The sequence below is a fragment of the Gymnoscopelus microlampas genome (assembly GCF_963454915.1).
Source record: "Gymnoscopelus microlampas genome assembly, chromosome: 23".
Lineage (NCBI taxonomy): Eukaryota > Metazoa > Chordata > Actinopteri > Myctophiformes > Myctophidae > Gymnoscopelus > Gymnoscopelus microlampas.
The window spans coordinates 3,164,591-3,180,799 of NC_139960.1; the positions used below are offsets into that span (position 1 = coordinate 3,164,591).

At 44.6% G+C, this 16,209-nt stretch overlaps 1 protein-coding gene across 1 annotated transcript in view; it reads left to right on the top strand.

Moving 5' to 3' along the window:
- The window catches only part of LOC311039762 (protein phosphatase 1H-like), a gene marked incomplete at its 3' end in the record, with an annotated part of 19,968 nt that extends 4,870 nt beyond the window's left edge, over nt 1–15,098 (top strand). Inside the window, exons 3-11 of the mRNA XM_084049741.1 lie at nt 2,461–2,656; nt 7,527–7,979; nt 10,457–10,569; nt 11,405–11,489; nt 11,985–12,103; nt 12,369–12,432; nt 12,815–12,922; nt 13,757–13,908; nt 14,942–15,098. Of these exons, the coding sequence (XP_083905867.1) occupies nt 2,461–2,656; nt 7,527–7,979; nt 10,457–10,569; nt 11,405–11,489; nt 11,985–12,103; nt 12,369–12,432; nt 12,815–12,922; nt 13,757–13,908; nt 14,942–15,098 (1,447 nt within the window). The remainder of the gene's footprint in view (nt 1–2,460; nt 2,657–7,526; nt 7,980–10,456; nt 10,570–11,404; nt 11,490–11,984; nt 12,104–12,368; nt 12,433–12,814; nt 12,923–13,756; nt 13,909–14,941) is intronic.
- Between the last annotated feature and the right edge of the window lie 1,111 nt (nt 15,099–16,209).

Consider the following 16,209-nt stretch of genomic DNA (forward strand, 5'->3'; position numbering starts at 1 on the left):
GCCTGCAGTGAGTCTGCACCGATAAATAGACCTGTCACTGAGACACGCGCGCACACGCACACCCGCACACGCACACGCACACGCACACACACACGGACACACACCCAGACATGTGGAGACAACAGACCTGTCAGTGTCGCACATACATGACAGTGAGTAAACAGCCAGCACACAGTAAATGTCCTTTTTCACATAGTTTTATTTAGCTCTCCACGGACAGAGCAACGGACACGTTTCAACCTAACAGGTCTTCCTCAGCGTTGTCAGTGATACGTCATATCATCATCATCATATTATTATTATCGTATTTTATTGTCTCCGCCAGGAAACTATGTTTTCGTTCTCGTCCTTCCGTGTGTCCACCAAGCTAACATAGGTCTAGCTTCACGTGACACGTGACAATATGTTGAAAGGGTGTGCTTTGATTGGCTAGCGAGACGCATGATGAAATAGAGCCCTATAAATAGGTGTGTCACTTCGAAAGACTATTTATGTCTTTCGAAGTGAGGTAAGACAGGATTAATCAGGAACCGGAGGAGTGTCAGACACGCCTTTTTACTTTGTGTTAACCCGCCTCCATTTGCCCTGTGTGGGCTTGGTGACACCTCAGGAGGACTTGAGTACCTGCTAACTGCCACAATACGGCTCCCATGAACTCTCTAGACCTGATGGTCAATGGGCAGGCCAGCACATGCCCAACACTATTTTTTTTAACTTTCCCTTTTTACTACTGGCGGAGACCTGTGCTCCGAGGAGCACATTTTCTAGTTTAGTTTTTATTTAGTTTTCATCAGTGAAAAAAGGTAGTCTTCGAGCATTTTTCGTCATCGTTTTAGCCTACATTAACACTGGTATAAACAGTTGATGCTTTGTTCCATACAGCAAGGGTTAAAACTTTTCAGGCCGCAACTCCCCAAAATAATCTTATTTGAACTGGGTACCCCCCACCCTGACAAGCACTTGGAATGTAGGTGTTGAGAGTGAGACATAACATTTAGTTTGATTCTGTTCCACAGATAAACATTGTGAAAATAGCCAAACTGCAAGCTTGAAAATGTTTTATAGTATAGTTTGTTAATTACTTTTGACGCAGTAATGGTCTTTATTGTCATGTTTTTCACCCTGTCCGTCCGTACGTGAGTGTGTTTGTGAACAGCTAATCTCCGGGGACGTTGGGCCGATCGCAGCCTGGATGCCAGAGCAGAACCTCTGCCCCGAATCGTTCTGATCGGCCTGTTATAGCACTACTAGGAGGTTGATTGTTGCAAAACAAATTTTTCCGCCTACAGATATTGTCCAAAAATCAGTACACAGTATCTCTATAGTCATTAAACCAAACTTATCTTTCTGATTTTTCATATTCCATCATGATTTGCTAAGATTGGCAAAGTTTGCAGGAGTGTGTTTTGAACAAAAAGCCTCAAATCATGGATGCAGCGTGCGATTTCCGTGAAATTTTGCACACACATTCCCACTAGGCCGAGGAACAAATGCCCTATTATAGCGCCACCAGGAGGTGGAGGAGGTTTTTTATTTAATTTCTTGGCTGTATCAAAAAGCTCTTAAAAGTCATTAGATTGTAAGTTTAGAAATGTGCAGATACCTTGTATACACTTATACTGTATGTTGGTTTGTTTACTGTTATATGGCTTATCTGGGTGTGTGTGTCTGTGCGTGCGTGCGTGCGTGTGTGACTGTGTATACACACCTAAAGGTGTGTGTGTCTGTGCGTGCGTGCGTGTGTGACTGGGTATACACACCTAAAGGTGTGTGGGCAATTATCTTGGAGCAGACAACTACTTTGATTGATTGATTGAATACTTTATTAGTCTGATGTAAATGTAAATAAGTAAATGTAAATGTAAACAGCACGATGTACAGTCAGACATTAAGGCTAAAAGGCTAACACAAAAAAAGTCCTGCATGGGGACTTGTTTCCATTGTGGTCCTATGTATTCAATTCATCAACATAGCATACAAAAATTACAATAATACATGTCATCGACAAACACATTTTTTCTGACCTTGTTGATTTTTGTCCTGACTACCAAATATTACCAAAAATAGCAAAACCCTTTCAAAAACTAAACAAAACTAACAAAACCTAAATAAAACTAACAAAACCCCTCTAAAACCTAAATAAAACTCAACTGACATTGAAAACTAAAAAAAGTCACACAAAAAAAAGTCAAAAGAAAAACAACTAATGAAAAATACAAAACCTAAATCAGTGGTTCTCAAACTTTTTCATGTCAAGGACCCCCAAATTAATATATATTTGTCCACGGACCCCCATCTTAAAAAATGCTAAATGTAAAAAACAAAATCAAGATTTATAAAAAAAATTGCAGATATACACGCTTGCAGTGCGGCACGAAGTGACACGCTGTGAGCTTGTATATCTGCTATTTTTGAATGGCCAACTTCTAATCTCTCTCTCTCTCTCTCTCGCCCCTGCAGGGTGGTGAACGCGGGTAAGAGCATGGTGAACGAGGACCAGGCGTGCTGCGAGGTGGTGGTGGCCCACCGGAGACCCATGAGCTACTGCCCCCCGCCCTCCACCCCTAGCGGGACCCCCACCGCCAAGAGACGCAGCTCTCTGCCCAACGGAGACGGCGGGGGGCTCCGCACGGAGCCCAGCATGACGGGGGGAGAGGTACTGTATGTTAGTTAGGACTGCCGACCAGTGGTGTAAAGTAACTAAATACATTTACTCAAGCACTGTACTTAAGTAACATTTTTAGTTTTTTTTTGTTTTACTTTACTGGAGTATTTCCAGTTTTCAGTACTTTAACTTCTACTCCACTACATCTCAAAGGCAAATATTGTACTTGTACTCCACTACATTTTTATGAAAGCTTTAGTTACCAGTTACTTTGTAGGTTTTGATTATTATTACAAAACATACATTAAGCACTTGAGCCCTATTTAAACTTTTGCAATGTGAAAATAGCCGATCTAGAGATCTTGGTACATTTTAAAACTTGTGAAACGGGACATTCTGCACAATGAGTACTTTTACTTTTGGTACTTCAAGTACATTTTGATACCAATACTTTTACACTTTTACTCAAGTCAATTTTGAATTCCGGATTTTTACTTGTAACAGAGTATTTCTACATTGCAGTATTGATACTTTTACTCAAGTAAAAAATGTGAGTACTTTTTCCACCACTGCGCATTAGCTACTCCCACGTAAATATAACACAGGCACAGCCTGAGGGAGAAGCGAGGATTAAATCCAATATATATGTTTGTTTTTTTTCATTTACTTCCACAGAACCTGAGACAGATACATTGAATTGCTCGACATGCGGTCTCCCATCGATGCACCCCCATGCTAAACACAAACAAAACAGCCTTCCTTCCATATAGTAGGCCTAATATGGCATATAGTTGCATGTGCATGTGTGAAAGGGCTGTCTGTGGTGATATAGAGACCACAGTGACTAAACGCATCTTCACCAGGTTTAGATGTCACTCAATAGGCTCTATGCACAGCAGCCATATTGGGAATGAATTGGAAAATCTCATTTCCATTTGATTTCAGGAAGGAGTCTGGCCTGTAAGGCTTGTATGGGCGTTTCTAGCGCATTACCAAAAAACCGAGCCTATCAGCGTCGTCGCTCATCGTTCTGTGATTGACAGCGAAAGTTGGCCAATCAGGTGGCGAGTTCGGGTGAGCCCGAATGTCACCGAGTGCAGTCTGAGTGCAGCCGACAAAACACGAACGGCAGCCATCTTGTCCACTATTTCTCCGCTGTTTTAAAACTTCAAAAAGCTCTCAAGCTTCTATTTTGAGGCACGGAATTTACTTATAAGATATCGTTTGGATAGAATTTAGTTGTTTAACTTCATACTTGTGGTCAATTAATCATGACAGTGCCTATTTAAAAATAAAAATTTAGAGAACCGGCAGGGGCGGGCAGTGACACGCATGTATCCGAATAAGGCAACCTATTTTGGGCATGGCCGTCTCAAAAGTCCCGTTGCTTCACATTAGTCTGGAAGTGGTAAAAATGCACTGGCTGCAGGACACTGCTGATTGGCTGAAGGGGTTGTCAGTCAACGGTATTACTCCCGCCCAACTCCAGCCCACAGCCAAAATTGCGATTTTGGCGATCATGCCAGACTCACTCCTGAAATAAATTACAAATGAGATTTCCGGAGGGAGGGTTTACCAGGCTAATGAATTGGGCCCCTTCCTTACTTCCTTCGCAGGTGTTACCAATGATGCTAATTAAGGCTCTGTTCCATTTAGTGTGGCATAGTGGTTGTCTCATTTTGAAGGACCCCCATAACTCTGAGTGTACAAATGGAACCAAATGGACCCTTACGGGTCCATTTGGTTCCATTTGTACACTCAGAGTTACACACCCACCACAAGGGGCCATTAGGGAACCAAAATGGAGTGTTTCTAGTGAGCCAACATGCACAATATCAGCACCCTGACCAGAATGGAACAGAGCCTTCATTAGTATCATTGGTAACACCTGTGAAGGAAGTAAGAAGAGGCCCAATTTCTTTCCCAATATGGCTGCTGTGCATAGAGCCTATTGGTTCTGTTAGGAGCGGCATAGTTTAGGGGTCAACGGTGGCCTAAAGGTTAGAGGAGCGTGTTCGGTCACTGGAAGGTTCCTGGTTCGATCCCATGGACCAGTAGAAGAAGAAATCTGGGTGGGGAAGTGAATGCCCCCCACCCCCCAACACTGCTGAAGGCACTGAACCTACCACTGCTCAGTGCAGTGTGGAGCTGCTCAGTGGCCGACCACCAGCGTAAGGCTTCGTCCACACGTACACGGGTATTTTCATAAACGCAGATATTTCGTTTTCGTTTTTGAAAACCTCCGCGTCTACACGGCCCTGTTTAAAAAAATCTCTCTGTCCACACGACAACGGCTAAACGTTACACGACCCATGCAAAAACTCCGTTTACCGTGTCCACACGGGAACACATAGCCGGAGTTTTTAAAAATCTACACTGTGGCAGGAGTTTTCCAAAAGATGCGTTTACATGGAGCAAAAACGCGTTTGCGTGTGGACGAACCCCCCAAAACGCATATAAAAAGCTACGTTTATGAAAATACCCGTGTACGTGTGGACGAAGCCTAAGACTGTGGTTGTACTAGCTGTACTGGCTCCCAGGTTTTTAATGTGTGTCTTGAGTGTGAAGCAGGGCGTAGCTGGAAAAGAGCACTGGAGTGGTGCTCAGCTCAGCATACCTACCCTGGGTAAATAGAGACAAAAAGGAGACTGCTGCGCCCAACGATCTGATGATAAGTCTGATTGGTTTATAGGTGGTGAGCAGTTCAGAGATGTACCACATGAATCTGTAGCCAATGAAGTGAGCTGAATAGAGGTGCAATGTGCTCAGCTTGACTTGTCCCTGTGTGACTTGTCCCCAATGTTAGCTGCTGCAGAGAGAGAGAGAGAGAGAGAGAGAGAGAGAGAGAGAGAGAGAGAGAGAGAGAGAGAGAGAGAGAGAGAGAGAGAGAGCGAGCTCTTGTTTGTCTAGTTTGCATCTCATCTCTGTGTTTGTGTGTGTGTGTGTGTGTGTGTGTGTGTGTGTGTGTGTGTGTGCGTGTCTGTGGGAGGGTGCGTGTTTGTGTATGTTCAGCACTGAATCTTCTCTCGACACATTTCCAATATGCAGTGGATCACAGCCAGTGCAAAAAAAAACATGGGAATGGGAAGAGAGAGAGAGAGAGAGAGAGGGGGATAATATAATTTTAGAATATTGGTCCCCACTTTGTCCTCTGCATTTACCCATCCTATAACAACTAGGAGCAGTGAGCAGCCATTGTGCGGCGCTCGGGGAGCATTTAGGGGTTAACAGTCTTGCTCAGGGACACACATTGACACAGCACACACTCCCTTAACTTCTGCAGAAGTTAAGGGAGTAGAGGAGAGGAGAGGAGCACCCAGGAGAAATGACGAGCACCCATCACAAACTCATCACAAAAAAAGAAAAAACCTCCGACATCTACACTTCATTAACCAAATTAACAGAATTAACCGCATTAAAGTAACAGAAAAACCCAAAAAGGTAACGAACCCGGGAAAAAAAACGATGCAATGCACCACATCTCTGTTCTCAGAGAGAGAGACACACACACACACACACACACACACACACACACACACACACACACACACACACACACACACACACACACACACACACACACACACACACACACACACAGACAGACAGACAGACAGACAGACAGACAGACAGACCACAGGTGAGCACATGGCTGCATGGGGATTGGTTTGACCTCTGTGGTCGGCCACGCGCTATTGGACAGAAATCAGTCATGGTGTGTCGTGTCATTGTGGTTCTGCTGAGTCATGAAAAGCTGTGTGTTTCTACCAGTCACTACAACATGGAGGACATTCACAATGTTTACAGTGTGTTATTGGGTGTGTGTTCATGACAAGTACCTCTCGTCCTGTGAGTCCATTGAGTCCTGGTATGTCAGCAGTGTGGACAGTCCTCTGTCCTTAGTGTTGCTACCATACAGAGACAGATAGGAGGACAGCTGAAAGAGAGACAAAGCACTCAGTTCACCCTATTACATGATGCTATGAATCATAATTGTTCGTGACACATTTCGAGTTTGTGGATCTGCTACTTTTGATGTTTTTGAATTTGAATCCTGAAAAGTAACAGTTTTTGGACACATGAGGTTTCCACCCCGACAGAGACCATATAGAATGTCACGCTGTAATAAAAGCGGGTGAATTGGGGGCCTTAAGAACTGTGTCAATTTTAGATTTGAGCCAGGATTTGAGCTAAAAAGCATTATTTTACACTTTGGGCTATTCAAAAATAGCAGATATACAAGCTCGTAGCGCGGCACCGAGTGCCGCGCTACGAGCTTGTAGATCTGCTATTTTTGAAAAATCGTGAAAATGTGTGCAAATCTTCTGAATATATATATTTTTAAAGCGAACATTTTTAACTCAAATCTTTGCTTCTGGGGGGTCCCTGGAACTAAATATTTTGATGGGGGTCCGCGGACAAATACGTATAATTTTGGTGGTCCTTGACGTGAAAAAGATTGAGCACCACTGATATAGAAACATACGTTTTTCAGAAAACTGTTGAGATTTAGGAGACTTGTAGAATCGGCTTCAGGTCTCAATGGGTTAAAATGTGAATGTTCATTCCTTTGGAACTTCCAACTGTAAAGGTCCTTACATACCGGCGAATATAGCGAATATACGCAAAATTCGGACTCGTTCCGAATAATTAAAAGACGCTTTTTCACTTCGCTTTTTCGCTCCATGTACGGAGCCATTGACTTTATAAGGTTTTTAAAAAAAAACGCATTATTCGCACGAAAAAATCGCACCGGTGTGTAAGGACCTTCATTCTGCGTACTGTAATTCTATGCCCTGTATCTGTAACTTTTTACGGCTGTGCTGTCTCTGGTGCCTGAATTTCCCCTGTGAGATCAATAAAGGTATGTCTCTCTCTCTGTCTCTCTCTCTCTCTCTCTCTCCCCCCCTCCCCTCCCCAGCTGGACTCAGAGGGTCTTACGTTCCACTACTGGGGTCTATTTGACGGCCATGCGGGCTCGGGGGCTGCGGTGGTGGCGTCTCGTCTCCTGCAGCACCACATCGCCTGTCAGCTGCAGGCCGTCATCCAGCTCCTCCACAACCCGTCCTCGCTGCCCCCCACCATCCTGGGCGAGGAGACCCTCCTCCCCCAGGACGGACCGGCGCCGCCCCCTTACCCGTCGTCCACGGGCCCCCGCCTGACGCGGGCCGCCTCGCTGCGAGGAGGAGGAGGAGGGGCCGCCGCCGCCGGGGCCCCGCCCCCTGGCCCCACCCCGCCACCACCGGGCTCCACCCCGCCGCCCCCGGCCCCTCCTCCCCAGCAGCATGCCCCGCCCCCGCGCCTCTTCATGGAGAAGAAGGTCCAGCACCAGAGTCTGGTGGTGGGGGCCATAGAGAACGCCTTCAAAGACATGGTGAGGTGTCATTAATGTTATTTATTAACCCATTAAGACCTGGAACTGTGTCATTTTTAGATTTGAGCTAAAAAACATTATTTTACACTTTGGGCTATTCAAAAATCGTGAAAATGTGTGCAAATCTTTGAAATATATATATTTTTAAAGCGAACATTTTTAACTCAAATCTTTGCTTCTGGGGGGTCCCTGGAACAACATATTTTGATGGGGGTCCGCGGCCAAATACATATAATTTTGACATGAAAAAGATTGAGCACCACTGATATAGAAACATACATTTTTCAGAAAACTGTTGGGATTTAGGAGACATGTAGAATCGGCTTCAGGTCTCAATGGGTTAAACCCATATTATACTACAAGGGTTCCCAAACAGGCTGCATCCCCAAAATAATCATATTTGAAGTGGGACCCTCATATTTTAAGTGGGACCCCCCCCCCCCCCTCCACATTGACAAGCACTCTAAGAAAAATAAGAAAATAAGTCATTTTTTTGGGTGAACTATTCCTTTAAGGTGACCAGATGGTTGAGCCGTGCATTTTCAGAGCATGTTTATTTTTGATTGATTGACTGACTGAGTGATTGATTGGTTTTATTTGGTGACAGTAGCACTACTTCCCCACATACAGTGGAGTATCATCACCGAGGATAGAAACACAATGAAGCCCAAGGTCTTATTTCCATTATGGTCGTTTTAACGATCATCAGTCTGTCCATTGTGTTCCGGCTTCCATCAATGGAACTAATGCAGTATACTATAATGTTGATGTTTATCTGATGGGCTGGGAATCAATATATATATATATATATATATATATATATATATATATATATATATATATAGAGAGAGAGAGAGAGAGAGAGAGAGAGAGAGAGAGAGAGAGAGAGAGAGAGAGAGAGAGAGAGAGAGAGAGAGAGAGAGAGAGAGAGAGAGAGAGAGAGAGAGAGAGAGAGAGAGAGAGAGAGAGAGAGAGAGAGAGAGAGAGAGAGAGAGAGAGAGAGAGAGAGAGAGAGAGAGAGGGGTAGGGACTGTGAGAAGGAGAGAGAGGGGAGAGGCAGATGGAGAGAGATAGAGGGAGGGGATGAGGATGTAGATAAAGATAGAGTGAAAGGAGGTGGATGACAAAGGGAGGAAACGGTGAGAAGAGAGTGAAGGAGGAAGAGGGATGGGGAACGGAGGAAAAGATAGAGAGAGAGTGTCAAGCACCACCCAAAATGATTTGTATTTGGCCGCGGACCCCCATTTCAAAATATTGTGTTCCAGGGACCCCCACTAGAAGCAAAGATTTGAGGTAAAAAATTATATATTCAAAGATTTGCACACATTTTCACAATATATTTTTTCAAAAATAGCAGATCTACAAGCTCAAATATGATTATTTTGGGGGAGGGTCGCGGACTGAAAAGTTTGGGAACCCTTGGTTTAGGGATCCCAGACCCCCTGTTGAAGACCCCTGATAGCAAAGATATAACAAGATAAAGAGACAAAAGACCTGGGGGTGTAAACCGACTCCCCTCAGGACATCATCCACTGCATTATTCATGACCCACTAGTTTAGCCACCATGTGGAGGAAGGTGCTGCCACCATGTGGAGGAAGGTGCTGCCACCATGTGGAGGAAGGTGCTGCCACAATGTGGCGGAAGGTGCCATCCTTCTGTTTTACTGAACATCTGGCCAGAACTGTTCCTATGGTTCTGATCATCATCTCATCTTTATCAACTTTATCTGTATGTCTGATTGATCTGTCTTGTCTTGTACTTGTTCTGTATATCGTTGCTGTCGGACAGAAACCTCTTATCTCCATATTATAACCTTTTGTGTTTTTTGTAAATTAACGCCCTACTTGATCATACTACAGCATCACGCAAAAGCATCAAAAGTAGCAGATCTGCAAGCTCGAAATGCGGTGCAAAGCGACGCATGTGCTTTGAGCTTGTAGATCTGCTACTTTTGCTACTTTTGAATTTGAATCCTGAAAAGTAACAGTTTTGGTCATCATGAGGTTTCCACCCAACAGAGTGTGTCTGTCTGTCTGTCTGTCTGTCTGTCTGTCTGTCTGTCTGTCTGTCTGTCTGTCTGTCCATAGATCGATCAGCAATCAGCGATTCACCTTGACTCAATGGCTTTCACAGGATTAGATCTTAGTTAGTTCATTAGTTAGTTCTTTCACAGGATTAGATCAGGGTAGATCGACCAGAAGGATCCATCTACCCGTGGCTAATCTTATCTGCTGTGTGAAAGTCATTGAGTCGAGGCGGATCGCCATGAAGTGAGTTTTGTTCTCACACGTGCTGCTCACACAACGCAAAGCTAGCTGGTCATTCTGACAGCATCTGATGAATGTATTTCCCCTTCTTTCACACTCCCTGTCCCCCTCCTGTCTCTCTGTGTCTCTCTGTGTCTCCCTGTCCCCCTCCTCCTGTCTCTCTGTGTCTCCCTGTCTCATTCTCTCTCTCTCTCACCCTGTCTCCCAGGACGCCCAGATAGAGAGAGAGAAGCAGATCTACAACATCACTGGAGGCTGCACCGCTCTGACTGTTGTCTACCTGCTGGGGAAGCTCTATGTGGGGAACGCAGGAGACAGCAGGTGTGTGTGTGTGTGTGCGTGTGCGTGTGCGTGTGCGTGTGTGTGTGTGTGGGGGGGGGGGGGCAAGAACACGTTGGTAGAGGTTTGGGTTGTGTAGTTACATTGCCATGGTGTAACTCCAAAGGTGGACAAGATATCTAAAATAATTGCTCTATCTCTATAGAAATTGATCATTTAAAATATGCTCCTCATTGACTTACATTGTTCGGAGAAACAGCTCTCAAAGTCTCTCTTTTAGCCCATAAACAAACACATTACAGTCATTTAGCAGACGCTTACGCAACATAGGTAGGGAACGAAAACTACTAATCACCAGAAGTCTCAAGTGCATTTTCTGCAAAAACAAGCAACCTAGCACTAAGGTAAAAGTGCAATATATCAGCTTCCTATTTCCTTAAACAGATGAGACAAAATAGCTAGATCAAATGAGCACGAGCTAAAACAAATAATTGTATCGACTAAACAAGATCCAATAAAACAATAAAACAATAAAACAAGCGTTCGTACAACTAGTTAACAACAAGGAGGCCAGGCAAAGAGGAAGGGTAGTGTTTCCTGAAGAGGTGGGTTTTCAGCCTGAGCCTTTCAGCCAAAGCTGATTCTGACTGTATAAAGAACATCACAAAACCCAGTACTGTTTTCTTTTTTGTTATAAAATTGTTAACTTCCTGTTGATTTGACTATTTGAAGTTCCGGATCCACGGATCCAGTCCGGGTTTTTGTCCTAATAAAAATAGCATGTTGAAGGGAATTTTGTGTTTTTATGTGTGTTTTTGTGTGTGTGTGTGTGTGTGTGTGTGTGTGTGTGTGCACGCGTGCGTACTCTCATCTCCAGGGCGATCATCATCAGGAACAGTGACATCATTCCCGTGTCTGCAGAGTTCACGCCCGAGTCGGAACGACAGCGACTCCAGTTCCTGGTGAGAACGACAGACCGTTAAAAACACACACACACACACACACACACACACACACACACACACACACACACACACAGTGCTAACCATCAACTTTATGCTCACACTGTGAGGTGGTTTAGGTGTAAAACAGTGGGTGAAATTTTGTTTTTTGTGCAACAAGCTCCATCATTTTTGTTGTTTTCAGAAATAAACAGAGGTGGAAAAAGTACTCAAATGTTTTACTTAAGTAAAAGTATACCGCAATGTAGAAATACTCTGTTACAAGTCCAGAATTAAAAATGTACTTGAGTAAAAGTACAAAAGTATTGGTATCAAAATGTACTTAAAGTACTGTCATGGAATTCTGGATCAATCAGCAAAACAGAGTCTCCTTTGCGTCTCCTACCGGAGAGACCGCCGGTCATTAAATGATGAACGTGTGTGTGTGTGTGTGTGTGTGTGTGTGTGTGTGTGTGTGTGTGTGTGTGTGTGTGTGTGTGTGTGCGTGCTCTGCAGGGCTACATGCAGCCTCACCTGTTGGGAAATGAGTTCACTCACCTGGAGTTCCCCAGGAGGGTGCAGAGGAAGGAGGTGGGCAAGAGGATGCTGTACCGAGACTTTACCATGGACGGCTGGTCAGTCTGCATTTAATGTCTGTCTGTCTGTCTGTCTCTCTGTCTGCCTGTCTGTCTGTCTGTCTGTCTGTCTCTCTCTCTCTACACACTAATTCACACATTATTTTCCCACAATATCCCATGTTGACGTGTTCACAGAGAGCCATCAAACACGTGTGCGATGGATGTGGATGTGTGTGTGTGTGTGTGTGTGTGTGTGTGTGTGTGTGTGTGTGTGTGTGTGTGTGTGTGTGTTTCATGTATTAACCCTCTGTGTACCACCCAGGGCTTATAAGACCATTGAAGATGAGGATCTAAAGTTTCCCCTGATATACGGTGAAGGGAAGAAGGTGAGTCACTGTGTGTGTGTGTGTGTGTGTGTGTGTGTGTGTGTGTGTGTGTGTGTGTGTGTGTGTGTGTGTGTGTGTGTGTGTGTGTGTGTGTGTGTGTGTGTGTACGCCGTATATTCTTATATATATTTTTTTTTGGAAAAAAGCGTATACAGTCTAATAACCATTTCTTCCATTGAAAACGTGATAGCGTATCGCGCATGTCGTGCAGGGAATAATTATCGTACTGTATATCCTCCGAAAAAAACGTAGAACACACCACTACACTGTATGGAACACACACACACACACGCGCGCGTTTCATGGTTTATTTTAGTTTCTCCAAAATATTTACTCCTTCTTTTGTCTGATTTAACATTTTAGTTATTATCATCATTTTCAGGCACGGGTGCTGGCGACCATCGGGGTAACGCGGGGTCTCGGAGATCACGACCTCAAAGTCCACGACTCCAACATCTACATCAAGCCCTTCCTGTCCTGCTGCCCTGAGGTCAATAATAATAATAATAATAATAATAATAATAATAATAAAGTACTACAGCACAGGTGAGACCAGCGCTGGAAGAAGTAAAAGTAGTAGATCTACAAGCTCATAGTGCGTTGAGCTTGTAGAGCTGCTATTTTTTTTTTAGTCGTGAAAAATTGTGTGGGATTCTACAAATGTCTTCTAAATCCTAACAGTTTTTTTTTTGCTTACTATAATCAGTGGTGCTCAAACGTTCTCATGTCAAGGACCCCAAAGTGATATGTATTTGGCCGTAAACCCCCCCCCCCCCCCCAAGAAGCAAAGATTGGAGTTATAAATGTTTGCTTTAAAAAATATTTACATTTAAAGATTTGCAGATCTACAAGCTGAAAAGTATCCGTTTTGGACTTTAACCCATTAAGACCTGGAACTGTCTCATTTTTAGATTTGAGCTAAAAAGCATGATTTTACACTTTGGCTATTCAAAAATAGCAGATCTACAAGCTCATAGCGCGGCACCGAGTGCCGCGCTATGAGCTTGTAGATCTGCTATTTTTGAAAAATCGTGACAATGTGTGCAAATCTTTGAATATATATATTTTTAAAGCAAACATTTTTAACTCAAATCTTTGCTTCTGGGGGGTCCCTGGAACAAAATATTTTGATGGGGGTCCGCGGCCAAATACATATAATTTTGGGGGTCCTTGACATGAAAAATATTGAGCACCACTGATATAGAAACATACGTTTTTCAGAAAACTGTTGGGATTTAGGAGACATGTAGAATCGGCTTCAGGTATCAATGGGTTAAAAGGGTTTCCACCCGACAGAGAGGATATATCACTGTGTGTCCTCCAGGTGAGGGTGTACAACCTGACGGACTACGAACACGGAGCAGACGATGTCCTGGTGATGGGGACGGACGGCCTGTGGGACGTACTGTCCAACCAGGAAGTGGCGGAATGTGTCACCAGCTTCCTGGCAAACTGCGACCCCGACGACCTCCACAGGTCTGTACCGTACTTACTGTACTTACTGTACACCAGTGGTGGGAAAAAGTACTCACATTTTTTACTTAAGTAAAAGTATCAATACTGCAATGTAGAAATAATCTGTTACAAGTAAAAGTCCGGAATTCAAAATGTACTTGTGTAAAAGTACAAAAAAATTGCCATCAAAATGTACAAGGGCAAGACCACAATTGCTCCATTGATTAGAAATTGATTATTGTCTCCGCCAGGAGACTATGTTTTCGTTCTCGTCCTTCCGTGTGTCCACCAAGCTAACATTGGTCAAGCTTCACGTGACACGTGACAATATGTTGAAAGGGTGTGCTTTGATTGGCTAGCGAGACGCATGATGAAATAGAGACCGATAAATAGGTGTGTCACTTCAAAACATCATTTATATGTTTTGAAGTGACACACCTATCCATCAGCCAAGCTAACATTGGTGACACGTGACAATATGTAATATAAATAGGTAAGACAGGATTAATCAGGAACAGTACCGGCGGAGACCTGTGCTCCGAGGAGCACATTTTCTAGTTTTAAATATGCTCCTCATTGAGTTACACCGCCGATCCAGTCCGGGTTTTCTTCTTGAAAAAAATAGACCGTGGCCAAAACTCAATCGAAAATTGGCGATCGGAAATCGGCGAAAGTGGCCGTTTTCAAGATGTTTTGGCCATTATCTCTGGAACAGAATGTCCAATCTGCTCAGTTCAAAGCTTGTTGGATGCGTAACTTTGAGGACAGTAAGCACATAATGACACATTTTGGGTTTTTTCGGGCCTAAAAGTATGTCCCTACTGGGCCCAGTAGGGCCCAGTTAGGGCCGGGCCTTAATTTTCAGGCCCGTTGAGAACTCTACCAGGTACACCATGGAGCTATAAGTGCTTCTCTCTCCTCTCACCAGGTACACCATGGAGCTATAACTGCTTCTCTCTCCTCTCACCAGGTACACCATGGAGCTATAACTGCTTCTCTCTCCTCTCACCAGGTACACCATGGAGCTATAACTGCTTCTCTCTCCTCTCACCAGGTACACCATGGCGGCCCAGGACCTGGTGATGAGGGCGCGCGGCGTGCTGAGGGACCGAGGCTGGAGGATCACCAACGACCGGCTGGGCTCCGGAGACGACATCTCTGTCTTCGTCATACCGCTGATGTACGGGGGAGGGGGCAACCGGCAGCCCTGAGGGGGCAACCGGCAGCCCTGGGGTCGGGGGCAACCGGCAGCCCTGGGGGCGGGGAACCGGCAGCCCTGACGGAAGGGGCACAACGTCGGTGGGACTGCCACGACATCGGTGGGACTGTCACGACATCGGTGGGACTGTCACGACATCGGTGGGACTGTCACGGTGTCACGCCTGTGACGGGTTGTAAAGCTTCTCTATCGGCTATTTTCCTGCGAAAGCTTTTTTCCCCATAATAACAGAAGACAGAAAAGACACTACTAGCGTAAAGCCCTGAGGGACTGTATGGCGTTTTAAGTGGTGTTGGGATTACTGTACGTACAGTAGGACACTGAAACCAGTGCCACTGAAAGACAAGCACTTCTTTTTTTATTTCTACATTTTGTTTTAACTACTTTAACCCCTATCTAAATGATATACTTCCGCTATTTGAAAATCGCCGATCTACAAGCTCATCTGCTAAAAAAAAAAAGAAATCTTACAAATGTGACAAATTTCAAATAGTTTAGATTTTTTTAAATCTTGTGTGGGGGGTCCCTGGCACAACACATTTTCAGATGGGGGTCCGCATCCAAAATACATATTACTTCGGGGGTCCTTGGCGTGAAAAGGTTTGAGAACTTCTCTCTCTGTCTCTCTCTGTCTGCCCTCTTTCTCCTCTTTACCAGTCAGCAATTTTTGTTTTTATTTGTGTTTATGTCAGTCGTCACGTTGTCACCGGAAGCGAGCTGACCGCTTGCTGTGTCACCAGGCGGATCGATATATCCATCCATTGATCGGACCAGTTTAAAGCACAATGGTCGTTCCAATGCCAGTGCCGAGCGACGTCCCATGGATTCAGAGGGCTTTGGGGACCGTGAGCCTGACCCACCCACCCACACACACACACCTGACCTTCGACCTGACCTGTGTGAGGAGGTGTGCTTCCTATGACCTCCGGTTGGAGAAGAAACGTCAGAGCCAAAGCAAAGCCAGGAGGTTGTAAATAAATCCCTGATCAGAAAAGGGACCAAGCCTTTGTACTGATGATGGAGGGTCTCCGGTGGATTGGATGTTTGCTCATTTTGGGAATTAATACAGTGTGTTAATGGTGTTAAGTTTGGTTGTCGTACGA